Below are 24,311 nucleotides of genomic sequence, written 5' to 3'. Positions count from 1 at the left end.
TCTCAGGGTATTGTACAGTAATATGAATGGAAACATTAGACATGGTGTACATGGGGGGGTGTGGGGGGGTGTATGTGGGGTTGACAGCAGTGTGTTTGTGTGTGTATAGTGGGAGTTTCACAGAGTCATTATGTGTAATTCATAGAGAGAGAGAGAAAGAGTGAATGTGTGGTTGTGACAACATGAAAGTGTGAGCTCCAGGGTTGGAGCTGTATTCATGTGTTTAGATACATGTGTGTACCTTTTTGCATGTATGAGTGCATACATTTGCTTCACAAAATGATGGACTGAATACAAATTTGCAGAACAACCCCTTTCTATTGTTGTCTTTAGGGTTGGATAAGGTCAAAATCCTTCAGCGCCAGTGGCAGAAAACAATGAGTTTTGTTACAGACCCAAGAAGACTTTTGACCTTTTTTCCCCAGTTTGAGGGATATAAACAAATATTTTTTTGACAATTCGGTCTAAATGCCATAGCATGCATCATCATTCCAGATTTCTAGTTCATTTTGAAAAACCACTGAACTATTTTCTACTTTTTTTTTGCAGTGCATCAGTTTGGATAAGTTCGTGGCTCACACAGATGAGTCGCAGATGATCCATCAGGCCTTGTACCTGCTGGAGGAGAACAAGTTTTGGGCTGGTGTGGTTTTCATGGACATGTATCCCTGGACGACAAGTGTTCCCCCACATGTCAAGTACAAGATCCGCATGGACATTGATGCAGTGGAGCGCACAAACAAGATCAAAGACAGGTCAGTAACAGCTGTGTGGAGTCATGGTTTTCACTGCCCAGCCTCTCTAGCTTGTGACCCTTTAAAATGAAGCAAAACGTCTACTTTTCATGCCTGCTCACGTTGCATGTTCTTATGGTTTGTGAGCATTTCATCCAAAGAGCATTTTATCATTCTAACCTCAGACTGTTTCAGTTGAGGAAAGACCTAAAAAGATGAAACAGATGTGTATTTTTCACAATAAAAAGTAAAGTCAGATAGCTGTGGCCATCAAACAACAGAACCGATTCTCATGTGTCCACATAAAGAGGAGCTGTGTGCCATTTACGTGACAGAGCAGCAGTGACTCCAACAGTGACATTGTAGTTTTACTGTATCTTTATTAATCAAAATGTTTTTCTGCAAAGCAGACAGGTCAAACAGAGTCTACAGTGAGATTCAGCAGCTGTGTTCAGTTCTTTTAAAGGGTCATTTCACTCACAATACCAATAAATAAATAAAATAATACATTTTCATTTAATATATATTCTCTCTAGTTGTGTCTGGCCATTTAGACAACTGCAGTTTGAGATATCAGTATCTGAACTTTCACCAGTATGATACAGATGAATGAATGAAATGACTGATTCAATCCCGGTCCTTTAAGGGCAGTCGTTTCCAAACTGTCGGTGAAAACTAATTGGCATCACAAAATGGGGTATAAGTGTTTTATCAGCAAAGGGCAAAAACGCAAATCATGGGTATTTTTCAGCACATTTCATTGCAGCTGACTAGCATGCACACATGGGTTAAGTAGGATCCATGTGTTTGAACCACCAAACAACCTTGACAACCTCCCATCCTTTTCCTCGGTGCAATACCTGTAAATATACATTGTACAGATTATACAAATCCATACAGGTCTCTGTTTTTAAGTACTCTATTTTTATTCCTATTTATCTCATTTCAATGAGCATTCCTCTCTGTCTGCATTGTTTATTGCCTGTTTATACTGCTTATTTTTCATTGTTTGCACTGCTTGTTGCTTGTTAATACGACTTATTTTGTTATATTACACAGCCTTATGTTGGTTTACTGTTTACTTGCCCCTTTCATGGGGATATGTACATATACATTGAGAGCCGATGTACCAGAGTCAAATTCCTCATGCATCCAACACACCTGGCCAATAAAGCAGATTCTGATTCCTTCATTTTTTCATGTTGTTACTGCTGAAATGAAACACTTTATATGTATTTGTCACATTCCTGAAAGGATGTGAAGAGAAGCCTCTCCAGCTGTCCTGTCTTTTCCAAAGTTTCTTGGGGATTTCATATCAACTCAATACCTGCCCTTTCATCCTCCCATGTGAGGCCCTTTCATGCATTTTCCTCTCCCATAAACAGACAGCATGTCAATAGCCCCCAGGGTGAACAAACACTTTAAGGTGTTTACAGTGCACCAACAGGCTGTAATGGACCCAGTGGGAGAGCTGCCTCTACACAACTGAATAATCAGTTTGTAAGAGGGTTTTGCCTCTGGCTTATCCGCTAAAGTAAAAGCAGTGTGTATGTGGTGTGTTTGTGGCTTTAGTGACTTGTTGTAGAATTACAAGGTTTTAAATAGAGACAGTGATTTTTCCCCCCCCCTAAACAACAACAATAATTCAGTTGTAAAAATGCTGTGACAATTGATGTAATGGACACATAACAGCTACAGCATCAGGACAATAAAATATTCCAGGCAACTTTATCATTCATTCCTTGTATCTATCAGGTACTGGGACCCCGGCCCCAGAGCAGACCCCATGGAGGACCAGAGGTACATCTGGGGAGGCTTTGCCTACCTGCAGGATATGATAGAACATGGCATCATCAAGCTTCACACGGGCAACGACTGGCCACTCGGGGTCTACGTCCAGCAGATGCCCTATCCATGTTATGTGGATGACCTGTGAGTAAACGGGTCATTTCACGCAACTGCTTTCATGTAACTTCCCTGACTACATGTATTTTTTTCAGCATAGGTGTCCCAAAATGATCACGTACTGTGGTAATGTTAGTTCTGTAACATGATTGGTTACAATGAGTTCCAGGCATGAGAATTTATGGTAAAATAACATTTAAATATTTCTGTTTTGATGCTTTTCATTTCATTTCAGATTATTAGATAAAATATTTCTGAACACCTGAAGGTGATGGGTGTGTCTGAGGGCATTGGAATCAGAATTTTTAAATACACTTTAGTGTGAACAATCTTCATTAATCAAATTAAATAAATACACCAGTAAACAAGGGTTTTCCACTAATATTCGTACCATCATATTTTTACATTTTCAAATCAGAACAGTTTAGGTCCAGTTGAACCTAAACTGTTTATATGTTAATTTATTTGCGTATATATTCAGCGGTTGAATGACAAAATCAAGTGCACATTTGTGTACTTTTATGAGAAGGTATCCATTAATCTGAAGCTATAATTTGTTGTTACATATATTGACATAACTGTGACCTGATCTATTGATTGGTTGCGTGTGAATAATTCAATTTCAGTGTCATTAACTCAGAGTTCCACTCAAGGTTCTTCAGTGCATCCTCACAGAGCCAGTCGGGTGAGATCTGTGGGAAATGTGACATTGTTACCACTGGGCCAAATCAAACATTAAGATTCAAACAAAGTGGCTTTAAAAGTGTGTTTCATGTAAACTTTACCAAAGCAATCTCAGCTGAAAAGAAGATAATTTTGTAGTCACTGTAAGCTGTATATTAATGCTGAGGATAATAACAGCATGGGATCTGTACTAACTCACCCTCTTCCCTCCCCTCTCCTCCTCCCATGGTGCTAGCCTGGATCTATTCTGTGTCCATGACCGTGAAGAGCATTGTGCTGGAGAAAGAGCTACGTCTCAAGGAGACCCTCAAAGCTGCGGGAGTCAGCAACAGAGTTATTTGGTACACGTGGTTCATTGACAGCTTCACTGTGATGACTGCGAGCACGGCGCTCCTCACCTCCATCATCATGGTGAGAAAACAGGGAGAGCAGGATAGAGAAGGTGGGAGAAGGAGCTTTAGAGAGTTTATGTTTGTAGCATGGAATGATGCTCTGGCTGAGTGTTATTAAAACTCTATTTATGGAAAGATAGCCAACTCACTGTGTGTCTGGTTACAGTTGTCTCTTGATGTGGAAGTGAAAGCCCTCTCATCACCCACTGCCTTTTCCACTTTCAGGGTGGCAAGGTGCTGAATTATAGCGACCCCATCCTCATCTTCTTCTTTCTGCTGACTTTCACTGTCACCACCATCACGCAGTGTTTCCTGATGAGTGTGTTCTTCAACAAGGCCAACCTGGCAGCCGCCTGCAGTGGCATCATCTACCTCACCCTCTACCTGCCCCACATCCTCTGCTTCGCTTGGCAGGACCGCATCACAAAAAACATGAAGTTGGCTGCTGTATGTTGCTGTTTCAGGACAAATACACAGATACTATTTTAACACAACCTTTGCATGTTTAATGAGCACTTTCATACAATTTCATGCTCTTAAGGGAGATTACACTAATATAACATCATTCTGGAACAAAGTTTGAACGAACATGTCATCTGTTACTGCTACATTAACAGCAGCAGGAAAATCTGTATTGTTGTTTGAACAAATAGGGTTAACCCTGGCAGACATTTTGTCACAGATGATAAATTAAACTGAATTAAGTCCTTTATTACTCTATGTTAAGATATTCTGCACCACTTGTAACTAAACCAAATGAACAGTCTCTCTGCATCTCTCTGCTTCTGTAGAGCTTGTTGTCTCCTGTGGCATTTGGTTTCGGGACAGAGTACCTGTCCAGATACGAGGAGCAGGGCTTGGGTCTGCAGTGGGACAACATCCAGACCAGCCCGTTAGAGAAGGACACTTACTCCTTTCTTACCTCTATCCTCATGATGATTCTTGATGCAGTCCTCTATGCTGTTCTGGCCTGGTACCTGGATAATGTCTTCCCAGGTTGGGCTGCTTCTATAAATCATGCTTCAATTTACAGTGTAACCACCTTCATATGTACAAGGTTATTACACTTAGAATGATTTTGCAGTTCTCCCTCACAGGACAGTACGGCATTGGACAGCCATTCTACTTCCCATTCCAGCCCTCATACTGGCAAAGATCTGCATCTTCACAAACAGAAGTGGCCCATCACGGTCAGAATCACTTGCTCTGATACCCCTGTTCGTTTACTGTGGAGCACCCTGTGACTCAGGGTTTTTCACTCAGATAAAACCTGAGTGGGAGAAATGAATGCTGCTTCAAAACTAATTGCTTCTAGGAAAAGCATGTATTGCCCACTGTAAGGTTATAGTTGTACTAGAGAGGCCAATATAAGTGATATAATGAGTCAAGGTCAAGCAAGTAATGCGTGCTCTCTAACACCTTCTAGCACTTCCATGGTGGGAAGTAAATCAGCATCTTGGTAAAAGGATGCAGGGTCTGATACCAGGTTCTATCTTCAAAGATTGGTCCTTTTAACCATGTTGTAGGTCATCCTAGTTAACATAATGTTTAAATAAAGTAAAGAGCAATTTTTCTTTTAACTTCACCAGACACAAAAAAATGGGGGAAAAAAATCAACTCCAAGCTGCAGCTCTAGACCTAGACCTCCAGATCCAAATTAGCATTGTATCATATTTCATCCTTGCAAGAAGCAATTTGGGCAATATGCTATCCATCCATCAAAAATCAAATCTCAAGTATTCCCATCTCGATATTATAGCAAGGCCTTCTTTCACATATCTGCCCATCTCTTCTACCAAAATGCTACAGCAGCTAAGAGTTGATATTGATGTTAACAAGAAACCTTGTGACTGTGAGAACCTTCAACATGTGACAGATAAAACACGAACAAATATAATAAGGACATGTCTCTACTATCTGTCTTCTTCAGATCCTGCGAAATCTGAACCACAGAACATGGAGAATGATGCTGAGGGCAGGGGCACACCAGTGACAAACACCTGCAACAGCTCAGCCAGCAAGAAAACCTGTAAGCACCAGAGTAAGAGGGAACAACTAGAGAGAGAGAAGGAGCTGCTGAAACGACAAGAGCAAACTCCCAATCAGGAGGAGGAGTGTTGGGACTCAGGGAAGGAAGGTGAGACCCAGAGGCAGCAGTATCTGAAAGGAACTACTGGAGATTGGGAACACTCTGAGGACATCTGGTGGACAGAGCGGGTGTCGCACCACACATGGATCTGCAAGACAAGAAAGGAACATTAAAGGAAAAAAATAAACAAAAGAAAATTTGCGGTTGTGTCCACACTCGTGTGGAATAATTAACCAGTAACTACTGCTATTAGGGACACTTTAATTTTGATATTGTATGTGAATCTCTGTTGGTGTGCATTGTACTTGTTTAAAAGTAAATCAAAGTAGGAGTTTGTCAGAATCAGGCATGATAAACTTTCCAAAACATTATATTATAAGTGTTAATTATTGTTTGTGGATCTGTTGTTCAAAGCAGGTCAGTTGTTCTTTGAGCCTGAACCAGTGGGCCTGATGATGGGGGTGCAGATCCAGGACCTGGTAAAGGTGTTTGATGGATGCTCTCATCCAGCCGTCAACTGCCTCAATATCAGCTTCTATGAAGGCCAGATCACATCCTTCTTAGGTCACAATGGGGCTGGAAAAACTACAACTATGTAAGCTAATGGCAGATTTAACTAATTATGAATCACTGAGTTGAAAGTACACAACTGTAGTATTAGTTTAAATTAATAAATTCATAACTGAAATTATCCAGAAATATATAAAGTAAACTCAGTTCAGTATTTATACAGTGTGAATTTTACTATTTCATGCACAAGTATGTTAACTCCTATGTCTGCACCTTGTAAACACATTTTGCACACATTTTTATGCTTACAACATGAACAGCTTCCAGCAGTAGTTAAACCATTTGAGCAATCAGATCTTTTCATAATCAGTGGACTATTTAGAAACACCATTTTCTAAGTCTCAGATTCAAGAGTTAAAAGTTTGCCTGTGTCCTGGTATTGATGCTGTTTTCCAGGTCCATCCTGACTGGTCTGTACCCTCCGACATCCGGCACTGCATACATTAATGGAAGAGACATTAGGACTGACATGGATATCATCCGTTCTTCTATGGGCACGTGTCCTCAGTACAACATCCTCTTCAAACAGTAAGTCACATTTTGTAAGCCTGAATCAGCGCAAGTCACAAAATTACTTACACACAGTGCTTTCTAACTTTTGGAACACAGCAAAACAAAAAGGAACTTATTTTGAAAAGACAAAAATACTAGTGAAACCTTGAAAGATTAGAGTGTTTTCAGCTGTGGTAAAGTGAGGGCCTGGGTTTGTTAAAACCAATCCACATTCTTCAGAAATTGCTAGAAGCCCAAGTTACTGATTTATTTCCCCATTCAGACTTGGTGAAGAAGCTGTCAAAGCAACTATTTTACTCTTTTCTTCTGGAGACTTATTGCTGCTGCCTTGTTTTTGTACCAGTCTCACAGTGGCAGAGCACATCCTGTTCTACTCACTGCTGAAGGGTCGGACTGAGGCGGAGGCCAAGAGGGAGGTCGAGGACATGCTGATAGACCTGGGGCTACCTCACAGGAGAAACGCCGAGGCTCAGAACCTCTCCGGTTGACCATTTGTTTCTCTGTGTGCGAAAGGGGGAGAATATTATTAATTCCTACATGACCATGTCTCCTCTGAGCAGCTGTTTTTCTCTTGCTTTGCAGGTGGTATGCAGAGGAAACTGTCAGTTGCCATGGCGTTTGTTGGAGGGTCAAAGGTCATCATCTTGGATGAGCCCACCTCAGGAGTGGACCCCTACTCCAGAAGATCTATTTGGGACCTCCTACTGAAATACAGAGCTGGTAAAACTGTCACTGCCACAAGCTCAATGTTCTAACTTCTAAATGAACATTTTACCCACTAGTACATATCTTTCCCTTTGACCTGTGTTTTACTGTTACACTGAAGAATGAAACCAAATCTTTTGTGGCTTTACAGCTTTCCTGAGGCACGTAAATTAAGTAGAGAGCTGATCAAAAGGAAAAATTCAGCTACAACAAAAGCAAACATAGTTGTGGATTCAATCCATTTTAACTGTTCTGTTGGTAAAGGCACTTCAAAGCAATGGCTGATTATATTTTTGACAGAATGGGCTGGATTTTTTTTTTATTCAATAAAAGAGCTTTATTGAAAGTTTTGTCCTGGCGCAGGCCATACAGTGATTCTGTCCACACATCACATGGATGAGGCCGACCTGCTGAGCGACCGCATTGCCATCATTTCCAAAGGACAGCTCCACTGTTGTGGGTCACCCCTGTTCCTCAAGAACTGTTTTGGAGTGGGTTTTTATCTGACTCTTGTACGCCGCATAAAGGACCTGAGGAAGAGGGAGGTGAGGTTTTTCTACACAGTCAACCAGCTGCAATATTACTCTTCTCTGTCTGTTTGTTCTGCATTAGAGATTGAATCAGTTTCTAACAAACACACAAGAGAGAATGATGTTCTTGTCTTTGCTGTTTCCATTAGACTGACTGTGACTGCGCGTCAGACTGCTCCTGTTCCTGCTCCATCTGTACCAAATACAAAGATCAGTCCCAGAGCCAGTTCCAGCATGTAGACAGAGTTATGGATGGTAACTGCGCACTGCTGTATTTCTTATACTGGAACAAGGGAAGGGTTAGGTTTGGTATCACTTATTAAGTGTTTTTTGTACAGTGTGGGCCACGGAAAAGTAGCCTCAGCAAGTGGATTGCTTTGGAGACGGGCTACTTTTCCGTGGCCCACCCTCAATATTGTCAATAATTATTATTAAATTAGTAAAAATCAAAGTTATATGTCAGAAAAACATCCATAATTGTTATATTCTGGGTTTAAAACTAAAAAACTGACCTAATCTGCTTAATTAGTACCGTGTAGATGTGATTTTATCTGATTCTGTTGACATTTCACTGGCAATGCAAACAAGCAAGCTCACAGATTTTAATCAGATATTACTGGATCCTGATTTGTTTGTGACTTGACCTCTTTCCAGCCCAGCGCCAACTACCTAAAACCAAAGAGGAAACGCAAATACAGAAGTCTCCCATATGAAATTTGCAAGAATTTTTTTTTTTTGGCAGAAAATTCTCTGCCCGATTTGTAATGATAAGATAAAATAGGTAATATTAGGTTAAGGTAATAAAAATGAGGTAATAATAAAATAGGTTTTTAGGGCCTTTTAAGTCAGTTAGGGTGCTCACAAGTATAGCAGTGCAAGTTTGTGTTTGCATGTGACCTACAGAGATGTACAGTATGTATGTATGTATGTGTGTGCGCGCATTGGCTAGAATTCACGTAATTGATGTACTTAAAAACGGATCCAAAAACAGAAAACTGTTTTTTCACATGTGTAATTCAGTGGTGATATTGACCTCTGAGCAGTTTCATCTTAATTCTGCCTAAGAACACTGTAGTTGAGAAGCAATGCCATGGAGTTGTTCAAGCACAAATTTACTTCTGCATTTAGTGCTTGAATAATAATGTTGGTTTTTGGTTTTTGCATCTTAGGCACCTTCCTTTCCTTTGTCCTTGTCCTGCTTTCTGCTATTTTGGGAACATTTTATTCTTCAGTACCTTCTCTGCACTGTAGTGATTTTGTGTCTTCTTCCCAGGGGACATAAACAGCATCACCAGCCTCATTCACCACCATGTCCCAGAAGCCAAACTGATTGAAACGATTGGACAGGAGCTGACCTATCTGCTGCCCAATAAGGGATTCAAGCATCGGGCGTACGCCAGTTTGTTTCGGGAGCTGGAGGAGACACTTGCTGACATGGGGCTCAGCAGCTTTGGCAGGTTAGGTATGTCACTACCTGCTTAAAAAAAAAAAAAAAAAAAACTTTTTAACAAATTTTTTTTGTCTAAAAATCACCACATTTTCCTAAAGAACAGGTGAACAAAAGAACAGGTGAACAAATCTGCTACTGAAATGGCTGGTTTTTTTGTTTTACTAGTTTAAAGAAAATGAGACTTTGTTCACTCAGCAGCAAGAAAGTTATTGATAAAATGGACATTTTAGCAGTGTCACATGGTTTTGTGTGTGTGTGTGTGTGTGTGTGTGTGTTTTTAATGCTGTCTTAAAGTTTAATAAAGGAAAATGAAAAGCTTACATCATATTCCTCCTGAACTTAAAGATATAACTTTATTTAATGTGTGAAATGTTTATGGAAGTTCTGTTGTGGCTTTCAGATATTCATAAAGGTCACTGCAGACGGAGAAGCAGCGAATAATGCCACCACTCCCGGTAAATACCACCACTGATATTATACATGGCCTTTTCCTGGAATTGAGTTTTGGCTCGTTACCCTGTCTCTAACACATTGTTAATCCATTTGCCTCATACCTGTTTTTATTATACTGTTATTGTTGTATATCCCCTATGACTTACACAACTGTCTCTTGGACAGTAGCTGTAGTACTTGTCTACATGTTGCATGTGGTATGGTTTGTTACTTTAACCTTCTAGTTTGTGTGTTTTGTCTCATTTTTGTGTCAAACCTCCACCTCTAGAGCAGTGGATGTTACAGCGGAGAAAAAACAACAGCCAAGTTGGTGTAGAGGGAAATGAAGGTCAGAGACTTGAGAACCACTGAACAGAACTCTGGCAATATAAAATAATGTTCTTCTTCTTTGAATTTACTGGACTTCAATTAGAAGAAATGTCATTAATTAAATGTCTCATTACATTTGATGTGGACAGTTTGGATATCATTTTGTATGGTATCCATCACAGAAACATTCAGTATGCTCATTTTCTTTGACTATGGAATTTTATGGTAGTAATTGCATTAAGCCTCAGTTTTCTGGTGCTCAAAAAAGTTCAAGTGGTCCAGGTCTAGGAAGTTCATCCCCACCAAAATGTTTCAGGGCACATAAACCACATTTTGAGCATTACTCAGTTTGCAGCTCGGCATGTGAGAGTGTTCAGGCACAGATTTGTATGAGCATAGAGAGTGTAATCCTGGCCATGCGTCCACTCATTTCTGAGTTTGTGCTCTCAGATTTCTCCACCGAGTTTTGTGAGTGTAACGGATGATTTGAGTGAGCAGCAGGGATCTGCCTGTTGCTCTCAAATGTGATTCTGCTCTTACAAATCGGCGCCTGCTTTGCACAATGAGTAGTGTTGTCAAACCTTTTTGCCACTAGACGTTCATATAAAAAACCCGGTAGATAAAACTGAGAGTGCAGACTCAGAACCAAGTGGATGCATGGCTGGGATTTTTTATCTCAAACCTGATTCTTTGCTTACAAATCTGTGCCTGCATGCTCTCAAATGTCGAGTTGCAAACTGAGTAGTGATCAAAATGTGATTTGTGCGCCCTCGAAAGTTTTGCCACAGATGTACTTCTATAGTTCCACTTGTACAGTAAACACGAAAGCCAGCAGTATTTAGAAGTTGTTGTTTTTTTTTGCTTGCATGCCCTTTCATTGCTTCAAATTCATACATTTATTCACATTCATAATTGTGACTTGCACAGAAAAAGAAACCTCAGATGAGTTTAGGTGCTCTTCTTAGTCAGATCTGCTGAAAGCCTGCTTCTGCTTCTCTAATGTCATGTCCTCAGTGCTCACTGTTTTTCTTCTTGACCAACATAATGGCATGGATGGCATGACCCAAGGTCCATCAGACAGCAGTGCAGGAAAGGGCTCCAAGCAGGTGAAAGGTGCCACTCTGACTTTGAAGCAGTTCCATGCGCTGCTAGTGAAGAGGTTCCACCACGCCACAAGAAGCCAAAAAGACTTCATGGCACAGGTACAAGGACACATCAGTGAGTTGTTATATGGCATTGTGTTGTTGATGTTACTACTGACAAATTGAACTTACTGAATGGTTCTGTAATGTACTGAGGGTTGCAGACCAGTGCCACATGACTTGGCAAAAAGTAATGTGGATATACTTTGATGAAAACAAATGAATTTTTGTTACTATGTAGTCCAAGTCTGGTGGGTATAATTGACATTTGTAACCTTAATATTTCCTTTTTAATATGAAAAATGTATCCTTGTGTAATTTCAGATCATCCTCCCTGCCAGTTTCGTCCTGATAGCTCTGATCTTCACCATGTTTGTTCCTCCGTTTGGAGAATATCCCAGTCTGACTCTGACGCCCTGGATGTACGGACAGCAGTTCATCTTCTTCAGGTTAGACCTCATGACAAGCATTGTGAAATGGCAGATTACCAAGCCTCCTGCTAACGGATTTTACTTGTATAAATTGTCTGTATATAGCCAATTTTACAAAACACTGACTCTTGATAAATCATTTGTTATGTATAAACACTGAGGTGCCTGACAGAATAGTGGTGATCATTCATTTTACAGTCACTTTCTGAAACCTCTTCTTCTTCACCTTTTGTCATACCTTCTCAGTAACGAGCAGCCATTTGACCCCAAAATGAAACACTTCACACAGCAATTTTTAAACCCACCAGGCCTGGGGACACGCTGCATGGAAGGAGAACCACTAGGGTGTGTATCAACACTACTTATATATCAGATTTACCACATACAATGCTTACAGGAAGTTTTAGTGCAGAGAGACAAAATTCAAAGCAATAATGTAGTCATAGCAAAATAATAATATTCAAACACAAAGTGCTGAGCCTCACTTAATTTGTGAAAGTGCACAGAGATAAGACACAGATCTAGTATAGTGCATGGCAAAAACTGTAGTTTTTGCCAGTAATTTCCCTTTTTTGCATGTGGATTGCATCTCCACTCATTCCCTTCCAGAATGCCTTGTAGAAACAGTACAACAGAGTGGGAGTATCCTGACGTCTCCCCTGAGATCAGCAACATCTCACAGAGTTCTGAATGGAATGAGAGAAACCCATCCCCCTCGTGTCAGTGCAGCACCAGTAAGAAGTTGACCATGATGCCCATCTGTCCCATCGGTGCAGGTGGGCTGCCCCCTCGCCAACGAATCGAGGCCACAGGAGGCACAATGCTGGATCTGACTGACAGGAACATCTCTGACTACCTGGTCAAAACCTACCCGAATCTCATCAGAACCAGGCGAGTTTACATGTGCATGCAAATAATAGAAGTGGGCAATATTAGAGAAGGAATGCAAGTGTGACAAAACCCTCAAAAGACCTAAAACATGTCTCACATATTTAACACATTTAAATAATTACCACTTTGCTTAATCATTCTGAATTTCATTTCACAGTTTAAAGAGCAAATACTGGGTGAATGAGCAAAGGTAATCACTGGCTCTGTACTGCTGCAAGTTTCTTTCAGTATACAGTCTTAGTCTCCCTCTACACTTTAAAAATAAACTGATATATGGCTACAAGTGTAAACCTTCCGTGTTGTCAGGTATGGAGGCCTGTCAATAGGAGGACAACTTCCCATCTTAGATGTGAACCCCAGAAACATCCAGAATGTTTTCCATCAGCTGGGACGAATGCTTAACATCACAGGGGTAATTAACATTGTGTTGCTCATGTTTTATTGTTCAGACATTGGAGATGTGTCCATTAAGTCAGTTTATAATGAGGACTGTTTTTCTTAGGGTTACAATTCTGACCTTGCATTGAGGGAGATTGGTCCTTTCTTACGATACATGGAAAGTGAATTCAATATAAAGGTAGGCGTGGGACGGATAGAAGAATGCCTTTTTTTCCCCTTCACAAATGGCAAACCAGCCAGCAGCAGAAATGATGTGCAAACACTCTTTGTCGCTGGTCTGATGTCTGCTTCAGGCACTTTGCTTTTATATTACACACATTTCAATTTATGAAATGTGGGTGTAAGTGCTGGCTTTAATAGCTTTGCTTCCCCCTTCCCACTAATCAAGGTTTTATATAAGGGAGGTCAGTTTGCAGATTCTATTTACTCTGCTCTCCTTTGTCAGGTATGGTATAATAACAAAGGCTGGCACGCCATGGTTGCCTTCATGAATGTGGCCAACAACGCCATTCTGCGAGCCCTCCTACCATCGACTGCCAAACCCGTTGAGTTTGGCATCACTGCCATCAACCACCCTCTCAACCTCACTAAAGAGCAGCTTTCTGAAGTCACCGTGTGAGTGTTCTTTTATATTATGTAGGTTTTGGCAAAGGTCAAAGACTCTGATCATTTCACACAGGACAGCTTTTCAACCAGACCCTATTAGGAGTGAGAGCTTAGCACGGATCCCTTCAGTAGTTGGATCTATCACAGTCATTTTATTTTGAAAGTAGATGAGCTTGTATGCAGCTTTTATGAAAATACTGTGGCATGTCTATGATCCTAATATCCCATTCCCAGACCTGAATGTACAGTACTGACTTTGCTGCTTCCTCCAGACTGACCACTTCAGTGGACGCTGTGGTGGCGATCTGTGTTATTTTCGCCATGTCCTTCATCCCCGCCAGCTTCGTCCTCTACCTTATCCAGGAGCGTGTGACCAAGGCCAAGCACCTGCAGTTTGTCAGTGGGGTCAGCCCCTTAGTTTACTGGGTGGCCAACTTCTTCTGGGACATGGTGAGTCTAACAATAGTGATTTTCCTGTCATTTTAAGCTTTATTCATGTCATATTGATAACTGTATACTCAAGAAGATCCATATTTTGGTTTATTTAGGTGAGTTAGCATCTTACATCTGATTATTTTGTGTATAGTTGATTTCCATATTGGTTATCTCATGTGAATGCTGTTTCTCTCCCAGATGAACTACTCTCTCAGCACTGCAATGGTGGTCGGCATTTTTATGGCTTTTGACAAAAAGTGTTACACATCGCCATCTAACTTGCTGGCACTAATAGCACTGCTTCTACTATATGGGTAAGGCTTTCCTTAGTGAAATTTGGCTCCTTTTGATTTACATTTGAAAAATATGAACAGTAAGACACGAAGAAGGTTTGAAGAGGGAACAGATTGTGCACTGATAGTGTTGTACTGTAAAAGGACCCAGAGGGCCTTATTAGGATGTCTCCTCTTTAAAGAAAGAACTAATTTATGCATTTAGTTTTTCTTCTATGGATTTCCTTGTAGCCGAATAGATTTCTTCGCTCCTTGGTTCATTCTGTATCAAATGACATCAAGAGAGGTGAAAAAGAAACTAATTGGGAATTACTCTCATTTTACTTGTAAATGTATCTTTTGTCTGGTTCCCCTGCCTTTAGATGGTCAGTAACGCCCATGATGTATCCCATGTCCTACATGTTCAACATCCCAAGTACTGCATACGTCTCTCTGTCCTGCATCAACCTGTTCATAGGCATCAACAGCAGTGCCATTACCTTCATCCTGGAGCTTTTTGAAAACAATCGGGTAAGGACGTTTACTTTCACTATACTGCGAGGAAAAAACTCATCAGTCTGGATGAGACACCTGACACAGCTCAGCAGTATTATAAAGCTGCTGCACATTTTTTCTGACCACCTGACAAACGTAACTTTATTTGCAGAAAATTGCCCACTGCTGTTGGAAACTGGGCTCATGAAATTGGTTTAAATAATTCCTTTGAGTTCATTACTGTAGGTGACCCCTTTCACCTAACAGTCATTTTTTAAGGTGTTAATATAATAGCATTTAGTGCAGCTTTAAAGAGTTTGAAAATCATTTTTTAAACTAACAATGAATCCAATCAGATGAACAGAGACACACCTCCAAATGTTGCTCCCTCTCTGCAGAATGTGTAACTTTGGAAATTGTTTGTGTTGGGTTTTCAGCTTGTTTTGTTGGTCTTAAAAGGCCAAACATTCTGTGAATGCAGCTTTAAACCTAGTTGGTTGTGATGATTTTTTTGATGAATTACATCTAAGTAAATTCAGCATTCACCTTTTTTATGTTTTCAGTGCTGCCTGAGGCGTTGTGTGCCTCTCAGGACACTAAAGGGCTGGCGTTTGATAGTTTGAAACATCAAGTTACACACAACACACACAACAAAAAGTGTGTGTGAGGCTGTTTAACTAAGACTACACAGCAACTACATAGTTAAAAATGTGGTGCAGAGGGGCTGATGAGAAGATGGGCTACAGGTGTGCAGAACAGGATTGTCAGCAGCTACTCCAAGCATTTCAACAAACCTGGTCTGGTTGCTGTGTGGTATCTGAGTCTTTTGAGGGGAAAAACAAGTAGGAAGAAACAGAAGATGTCATGGTGACAGGTGACTTCCTGCGCCATCAAAAAAAAAAAAGGGGGGAATTGTTCTTCCACTGCACATCTGTACTCGTCTGCTCACTGAAAAACCTCAGAGATGAGCCATGGGAGAACCATGAAGGTAGCATGGCTAAGTTTTTATGTTGATCTCTCCAAAAGCTAAAGGTTTCTTGCAGATAATCACTACATTATGGACTGTGCAGTTCGTACAAAAGTGTTGGTCAGTTTTTCACTTTAGGCAAATGTGACCTGAATGTGTTGCATGTGTTGTTTTCTTTTGTTGCCAGTCTTTGCTCGTGTTCAATGAGTGGCTGAAGAAAGGCCTGCTGGTGTTCCCTCACTTCTGCCTGGGGCGAGGACTGATCGACATGGCCATGAACCAAGCTGTCACTGATGTGTATGCTAGATATGGTAAGTACTCTTTACTTTAGCAGATAAAGTTCCACAAGGTTCCCACCATTATTTATTTAAAACTAATCTTTCACAGGACAATAAACACATGCTTTGGGAAAATGAACATTTTGCATGCATCTTGCAATGGAAAATCTCAACTAAATGTTATACAACTACCTTTGGAAATAAAAGTTCTAGTTGTTCATACTTTCATTTCACAGTGTAAATAGTAGTGAGCAGCCAATGAGATGTCAGATTTCTGATCTGTTTGTACATCCTGTGAGCTATATAAAATAAAAACCTGGGGGATTTTTTAATTCACTGAACAAAGGGCTCATTTTCAGTCTCTGTTTCCAGGTGAAGAGTACAGAGCTGACCCCTTCCGGTGGGACTTTGTGGGGAAAAATGTTGCTTTCATGGCAGCGGAAGGCTTTATCTACTTTATTCTCAATCTTCTGATCCAGTACCGATTCTTCTTGGAACATTGGTAAGGGACTGGCTTCACATGCATCAGCATGCAGGCTTACAAACACAGCATCTCTGCTTTTTATCACACCAACACTCCTGACCTTTCCATGGAAACTTAATGAGAAAAATTCACTCGAGGTCAGAAATCCTGCCACGTTATTAACAGATAAAGTGCACCCGTGTTGTACTAGATGCTTGTTGACAGATGATATTCTCACACGCTGCAGGTTATCAGACTACAAGCAGACTCCGGTACAAGGTGAAGATGATGATGTGGCAGCAGAGAGGCAGAGAGTTTATGATGGAGGGAGCAAGACAGATATCCTGCAGATCAGAGACCTCTCCAAAGTAAGAACCACTGATTCAGCTATGTCTGATGTCATCATGAGATCGCCATGTTCACAGTATACATTAGACTATAACAGACTTTGTATCTCATTAGATTATATCCTTGTCATTCTGAAATGTAATCTCATTTGCATTTCAAGTTTCATACCTAATTTTACCCTAAAACCAAGTCTTGACCTTCAAACTGTTCTTTAATCTCCTTCTCGCCCCAATAATTTTCATACGGTTCCCTAACAGCAGAGAGGGAAAAATGGAAATAATTCTATAATGTGTAAAGTTGCAACAAGCCGAACAAAACAAATAATTACATGCTAAACACATTATATGCAGACGGATTAATGTTGCAGAAAAATTAGTAGGTGGCATATTTTATTTATATTGTTTGTTCACCCCTAAATTTCTACTGCTTCAAAAAGTATTAGACAGATAAAATGAGTTGTTATTGTTTCCCTGCCTTCTGTGCACAGACGTATGTGGGCAGGAAGAGGGCAGCTGTGGACCGGATTTGTGTGGGAGTCCCCGCAGGAGAGGTAATGTCACTGAATGCATTTATATAGAGAGCTACCACTGTCTTATTTGTCATACTTAACATGATTAAGCTTTCAGACACACTGTTAGAGATGCAAATAATATGCGTAGTTGTCATTTACTATCATCAGGCAACATACTGAAGTATATTTTACTGGGTGTGCTTGTTAGATTTCTATTTTCATATGTATTAACACATCATGCCCATCATTTCTAGTCATTTTATGAAGCCAGATACAATATTAGGGATTCAAAAGGTCATTAGCTGTTAATGTCAGTTGGTTGATTCTGTCCTTGTACTGAGAGGCCGATTGTCTTTTGTCCTTTTAGTGCTTTGGCCTCTTGGGAGTTAATGGAGCTGGAAAGACGACAACCTTCAAAATGTTGACTGGTGACACAGATGTCAGTTCTGGGGAGGCTACTGTGGCTGGTTACAGGTACGTAAAGTTGAGTTAAAGCTTTCCCTGGACAATACAACAGAAATGCTGATCAGGGCTTGACTGAATATTATTTATAAAGAAAAATAACTTTGCTTTTGGTTTATCCTTTATGCAGTTTCAGATGGGTAACTACCAGAAACAGACCAGTGAGTTAGAAAGTATAAAGAACTAGAAGGTCATTCATTTCCTGAAACAGGAAAAACAGCTAGAATTTATGGCTTGATTCACAAATGGTTTTTGAAGACCCAGTTTTTGTAATGGACTTTTTTTTATGCCAATATCATAAAATAACAAGCTCAGAGTACCCAGTTTTCCCCTCAGAATTCTTGTCAGGCTGGAAAACATGTCAAAAGGCTTTCAGGACACTATATTCAAATCCAGATGAATTAAACCAATTATCTATTCCCAACCTTTTTGGAAAGTACATTTTTTTAAATATAGAAACATATTTGTGATTTCTCCTCACAGATTATGGCCTTAATGTAGCCCTGAGAGGTTCGTCTATTGTAACAAATGATTTTTAGAAGCCCGAGGACTTGGTATTTTCCTAAAACACATAAAGTGAGGCAAAAGTCATTAAAAAGTACAGTACGAAACAGCAGTAATTAAGGGCAAACACACATTTGGCCATTAAATTAATAAATGTAATTTATGTACAGTTTTGTTTTCTATAGTGTGTGCTAAGAGGAATAATGACTGACCTCTTTTACAATTTGATATTCTGCTTTCCTAGCACATTATATGCTCACTATGTGTTGCTGCACCCCGTCTTGTTTTGCAGCATCCTGACAGAGATTCTGGACGTGCACCAGAACATGGGCTACTGCCCTCAGTTTGATGCTATTGATGAGCTCCTTACCGGCAGGGAACATCTCCATCTCTACGCTCGTCTCAGAGGGGTACCTGAGTCAGAAATCCCCAGAGTGAGTGGGACTCCTGCTGCGTCGTGTGTTGAACTAAGGATGTTTCACTTTCAAATGAAACCAGTGTGGCTACACGCTACACAGAGAGCTGAACTATTTTGTTACTATTGTTTTATACATTTTCTCTTTACTGTAGCTCTGTGCTTGCTAATGCTTGTTTTGCCTGTTTAATTTAGCAATAACATTGTCTTGGAGGTTTCATTTAACAGCAGGGGTTCCCCATCCTAACAATTTGTGCACAATGGCACTTTGGTTGGACATACCCTCCAAGCATAGGTCTCCTATTACCCCTGTAGGTGGCAGAATGGGGCATCCAGAAGCTGGGTCTGACAGAGTATGCTGGCCGCTGTGCAGGGACCTACAGTGGAGGCAACAAACGCAAACTCTCCACAGCTATCGCAATGATTGGTTGCCCAGCACTGGTGCTGCTGGTGAGTTAGCCAATAATGAGGAGTCCATTGTTTGGGGTTTTTAGGTCTTATACAGAGATTTATCAATAAAATGGTTAATGGATCCAGATGGGAAGCCATATGGGTTCAGTCAAGTCTGGAATCAAATGTTGGCAGGCAACGATGCAGTTCAGTACTCTGTTCACATGGAAGTACCTAGAGTCACGTTAACCGTTTTCTTTGTGGCTGTGTATGTTTAGGATGAGCCGACGACAGGGATGGACCCGCACTCTCGCCGCTTCCTGTGGAACGCCATCATGAGTGTGATTCAGGATGGTCGCGCCGTGGTGCTAACGTCACACAGGTTCAACATTTCATTACAAAATTAAATCCTTGCAACACGTTTGCTGTATCAGCTGACCAAATGCAGCCAACTGTTCTGTCAGGAAAATCACTACTAGATTGGTGTTTGCTTGATTTTAATATAGAGATCTGTGAAATTATGACTTATTGCTCAGACATGAAATGGCAGCACTAAAATTAAGATGGATTGTTGTTTTTCACCAGTATGGAGGAGTGTGAGGCCCTCTGCACTCGGCTGGCCATCATGGTCAACGGGTCCTTCAAGTGTTTGGGTACCATCCAGCATCTCAAGTACAAGTAAGGAGCTTTCTGTACTTTAGGTTTCAAAAACAGGACTGTGTGGGTAGCCTTAAGATACATCTTGACTTTTAAAATACTTAAGTTTCAGAGATTAAAACCACATCCACTGTATTATCGCTTGGCAAGTGGTGGAAGAAGTACTAAGATCCTTTACTTAAGTAAAAGTAGCAATACAACAGTGTGAAAATACGTGGTAGAAAGTTACTAAGTGCATTTACTCAAGTACTGTGTTACAATTAAGTACAATTTTTGCCTCTGAAATGCAGTGAAGTCAAAGTAACAGTAGCAGAAAATGAAAAGTTCAAGTACTGCTACCTCAAACTTGTACTTGAGTAAATGTACTTAGTTACTTTCTACCACTGTTGCTTAGAACCTTTGGTCCACTATGAAGTAACCAGTTTAGATTAGATTCAACTTTATTTATTACCCATGTACAAGTACGAGGCAACACAATGCAGTATATACAGTCTATACAGTCAGAACTAAATTACCGATAATATCACCACATATAATGGCATTTCAAGCAGTAAAGGCTGTAGAATATGCAAATATAAGAAAATGCATTATATATCCTTGAAAATGTCATTTTTATATGCAGTTTCCTTTTTCCAGATTTGGTGACGGCTATGTAGTGATCATGAAAATCAAGGCAGCTAAAGTGGGCTTGTCCCCAGAGCTGGAGCCTGTCGAGAGCTTCATGAAGAGCTGCTTCCCCGGCTGTGTTCAGCGGGAGAAGCACTACAACACACTGCAGTATGAGATCTCCTCCTCCTCCCTAGCCAGGATATTTCAGCTGGTGGTGGCCAATAAAGAAAGGCTCAGCATCGAAGATTATTCTGTTTCTCAGACAACTCTGGACCAGGTACGTACTGGATGTACAAACCATGAGCACAAGGCATCATACTGGGGGGTGGGGGGGACAATTCCTCAATAATAAATATAATTGAATTTATACATTGACAGTGTTTGTTTTTTGTAAAATTAAGGTGGAAGTGTTGCACTGAATTGCATATAATTGTACGCATATTGTGTTATATGTAACGTATTCAGAGTTTAGCAGTTACTTTCAGCAAAAAATGTTTTTGTGCTAACTAGCTACTGCATTAAGAAGTTACAAAATGGCACACCTTTAGAAGTTTTGTTAAATTAAGTATTAATTTAACGATGCTGTTACTCACCTAATCAACTGTAGCCATTTCTTTTTCTCCTTCTCGTCGCAAGGAAAGTGGTAAAATGACAGTTGACCTGTGATTTTTGATTCAGATCTATTGAAACAATGGGGAACAACACTGTAGCATATTGAATTGATAATAAACTGTACATGTATTTAACAACTGGATTGTGTGAAGACATCCCTTTGACACTTGAGTTTTTTTAACTAAAACTGAAAAAATGCCTCAAAGCAGCTGTGAGATAGGGTGTACTACCAACAAGGCACGGAACACAGTTAGTTTTAAAAGCTGCCAAACAAAAAAACCCAGAAGCTCTAAGAAGTCGGAAGTGGATAAGTCATGAGGCATTAGTGGGAAGAACAAGCCGTCTGTGTGTGCAGCAAGCATCTTGGTATGTTTGCAGGTCCTTTAGCTATCTACAGTAGCTTGCATGAGGGAGGGAAATTAGCATTACAATTTATTTCCAAAACAGATCCAGAGGGAAGTTGAGGTGCAGTTGATAACCAAAATGATGGAAACGTTAGCTGTTAACTTTGGCATACTGTCAAAATGCTTTAGCTTACAGAAATAACTTGGAAATTTGGCTTAATAGTGACACTGTTTGCTGCTGCACACGAAAGCATAGAGTGTCAGGATCCCACAGTTTCCCTGTTCTTCCTGCTAATGTCTCACTTCTGTCTTCTTAAAAGGTTTGTTTTTCATTTGGCAAACTTTAAAACTGTAACTCTAGTTTGTTGGTTGCGCATCCTACCACACAGCTGTTTTTAGGCATTTTTCAATTTTTTGTAAAAAGACATTTGTCAGAGATACATTCTGACAATACAAAGTCAATGGAGCAACATCTGAATCTGCTCTTTCCTTGACAGATACAGTACATTACGGTACTTTACTGCCATGTAGCAGTAAAAGAAAATGGACCCTTTAACAACAATATGCTAAATCAGTTTGTCTTTGTTTTTAGGTGTTTGTCAGCTTTGCCAAGCGCCAGACAGGAGATGATGAGGACGTTATGTTACACAGACGAGCAGGGGGTGGACGAAAAGATACCAAGATTTCTCCAGCAAACAGGAAAACATGAAAAGTCCCCTGTAATCTAACTTTCCACCACCACAAGATTTCACTAGCCAGGTTGCTTTTTAGGGGAGAGACGAGCATGGCCAGTAACAGAACGGCTTTTTTTTTTTTTTACACCCCAATCACAGCCAAACTGTACAAGTCTTTGGCTACATGCAGGAGTTAATCTTCCATGATATTACTAAACATCAAGAATGTCTGACAGAAAGCAAGTTCTATCTGAAATATGGAAAAGAAAGCTCTCTCACTCTCTCTATAGAGAGAGAGAGAATACATACACACACACACTTTATGTAATGAACACCTAAGCACCATCCAAGCAGTATTTTTTAAATGTCTACAATGTGCACACCTTACTTATATACCACACAAATGATTTTAACACTGGTTGTCTTCTCTTTTCATTTACTTCTGAACATTTAAGTACAGAAGTAAATAACCTGAATTCTTGCTCCTTCTGCTATTTCATACATTTCCATGTCATGTTGCTTCTGTCAATACAAACTATTCCTCTTAAGGAATTACATTTGATTAAAAAAAGTTTTAAATAAAGCTGTAAATAACTTTTGTATCTGATCAAATAAACCTTTATGCTTTACATTTAATGCACCGTGCTGTCTTGCCTAGCTTATTTGTACTGTATCAGACCTAAATAAAAGTCCAAAGTTCTCAGTATGTCTTACTAAATATTTCTTCTCTCCCTTGCTTCTCTTATTTAAAGCCACTAAATGCTACTGCATGCAGGTCAGTGGAGTGGTTCACAGACAGCTTTGCATCAGCAACACTGGATTTATCTGACAAGCTGTCCAATTACTGTTCTCCATCCAGAAGCGGTGGTGTCATCGCCTCAGGCCGACCACTAGCCTTAATTTCATTGGCTACCTCAAAGAAACAGAGGGATGTTTGGCACTGTGCAATTTGGGGCTGCTAATTAATTCTCTAGTGTGGATCTCATGCTCTTCTCCTGCCCATATGCTCATGAACTGATGAGTATGAATATATTTCCACTGTGGGAGAGTAAAACGAGTCATAGGGTAACAGGCTATGAAATGTGACTGACTACTGCCGAATATGGAAAAAGGCTAAGCGTGCCAAGACACACACACAAAGATCTGTTATCAGAACCAAAATCTATTTAAATTTGTATCATAAATGGAGACACACCCATCAACATCATGAGTATGTGTGGAATGTAACTTAATACTCAAGTACTGTGGTGAAGTACAGATCCCCATTTTATGCTACTTTATACTTCTACTCCACCACATTTCAACAAAAACATTGTACTTCTTACTCCACTACATTTATCTGCAAGGCAGCTACTTTGACATACAAAACATTTGAAGACCCTAGTAAGTTAATCAGTTCCTTAGTCAAAGAAATTAAGCTACAACTACTTTAATAACTGAATAATCAGCTTCAAGTTTCAGCTTCTTAACTATTGACAATTTACTGCATTTCCTCAACTTAAATCATGAAACTGAATCATTTTGTTAGACAAAATGTGACACTTGAAAGGGTCACTGAGCTCTTTGTAATTATGATGGGCGTTTCTCCCTATTTTGTGTTTTACAAATCACTGAATCAATTGATCAAGAAAAGAAAAAGCAGAAAAATCCATAATAAAAATCCAGTAGTTGCAGCCCTGTATGAAATACTTAATTTAATCTCAGCCACCTACTCAATTATTAATAACCATTCTAATGATATATATGGTGTCATACTGTAGTATATACTGAGTATTTTACTCTTCATACTTTAGGTACATTTTCCTGATAATACTTCTGTATGAGGCATTTTTACACTGTGGAATTTGTACTTTTACAAGTAAAGAATCTGAATTCTTGCTCCACCTCTGACCATGACACAAAAGACAAAATGCCAAAATAACAGTGGCAGAATCAAATCCGTTGGTGTGTAATTTTTACTGAACAGCAACAGTGACTAAAATATCGACAACTATTGGCCAATGACAAATGCTAAACACATAATTCCAGTCGATCAGAATTATAAAATGTTTGCCAATATTAGCCACCATACG

General features: G+C 40.0%; 1 protein-coding gene across 1 annotated transcript in view; it reads left to right on the top strand.

Moving 5' to 3' along the window:
• Positions 1-22,934, top strand: part of abca4b (ATP-binding cassette, sub-family A (ABC1), member 4b) — a 33,386-nt gene extending 10,452 nt beyond the window's left edge. The window contains exons 12-51 of the mRNA XM_020591546.1: positions 550-755; positions 2,490-2,666; positions 3,266-3,324; positions 3,559-3,734; positions 3,941-4,162; positions 4,507-4,711; positions 4,813-4,905; positions 5,646-5,852; positions 6,222-6,399; positions 6,771-6,902; positions 7,231-7,370; positions 7,470-7,607; positions 7,956-8,137; positions 8,272-8,377; positions 9,396-9,584; positions 9,671-9,675; positions 9,973-10,027; positions 10,294-10,353; positions 11,403-11,536; positions 11,801-11,925; positions 12,154-12,252; positions 12,517-12,798; positions 12,956-12,988; positions 13,105-13,210; positions 13,301-13,375; positions 13,643-13,812; positions 14,076-14,253; positions 14,437-14,552; positions 14,894-15,041; positions 16,160-16,283; positions 16,623-16,752; positions 16,961-17,081; positions 17,549-17,611; positions 17,940-18,046; positions 18,831-18,972; positions 19,269-19,403; positions 19,622-19,725; positions 19,929-20,021; positions 20,637-20,886; positions 22,158-22,934. Of these exons, the coding sequence (XP_020447202.1) occupies positions 550-755; positions 2,490-2,666; positions 3,266-3,324; positions 3,559-3,734; positions 3,941-4,162; positions 4,507-4,711; positions 4,813-4,905; positions 5,646-5,852; positions 6,222-6,399; positions 6,771-6,902; positions 7,231-7,370; positions 7,470-7,607; positions 7,956-8,137; positions 8,272-8,377; positions 9,396-9,584; positions 9,671-9,675; positions 9,973-10,027; positions 10,294-10,353; positions 11,403-11,536; positions 11,801-11,925; positions 12,154-12,252; positions 12,517-12,798; positions 12,956-12,988; positions 13,105-13,210; positions 13,301-13,375; positions 13,643-13,812; positions 14,076-14,253; positions 14,437-14,552; positions 14,894-15,041; positions 16,160-16,283; positions 16,623-16,752; positions 16,961-17,081; positions 17,549-17,611; positions 17,940-18,046; positions 18,831-18,972; positions 19,269-19,403; positions 19,622-19,725; positions 19,929-20,021; positions 20,637-20,886; positions 22,158-22,274 (5,382 nt within the window). The 3' untranslated portion in view covers positions 22,275-22,934. The remainder of the gene's footprint in view (positions 1-549; positions 756-2,489; positions 2,667-3,265; positions 3,325-3,558; positions 3,735-3,940; positions 4,163-4,506; positions 4,712-4,812; positions 4,906-5,645; positions 5,853-6,221; positions 6,400-6,770; positions 6,903-7,230; positions 7,371-7,469; positions 7,608-7,955; positions 8,138-8,271; positions 8,378-9,395; positions 9,585-9,670; positions 9,676-9,972; positions 10,028-10,293; positions 10,354-11,402; positions 11,537-11,800; positions 11,926-12,153; positions 12,253-12,516; positions 12,799-12,955; positions 12,989-13,104; positions 13,211-13,300; positions 13,376-13,642; positions 13,813-14,075; positions 14,254-14,436; positions 14,553-14,893; positions 15,042-16,159; positions 16,284-16,622; positions 16,753-16,960; positions 17,082-17,548; positions 17,612-17,939; positions 18,047-18,830; positions 18,973-19,268; positions 19,404-19,621; positions 19,726-19,928; positions 20,022-20,636; positions 20,887-22,157) is intronic.
• Positions 22,935-24,311: the final 1,377 nt, after the last annotated feature.

The sequence above is a fragment of the Monopterus albus genome, unplaced genomic scaffold (genome assembly GCF_001952655.1).
Source record: "Monopterus albus unplaced genomic scaffold, M_albus_1.0 scaffold14.1, whole genome shotgun sequence".
Lineage (NCBI taxonomy): Eukaryota > Metazoa > Chordata > Actinopteri > Synbranchiformes > Synbranchidae > Monopterus > Monopterus albus.
This window is presented reverse-complemented; position numbering and strand designations above follow the sequence as displayed.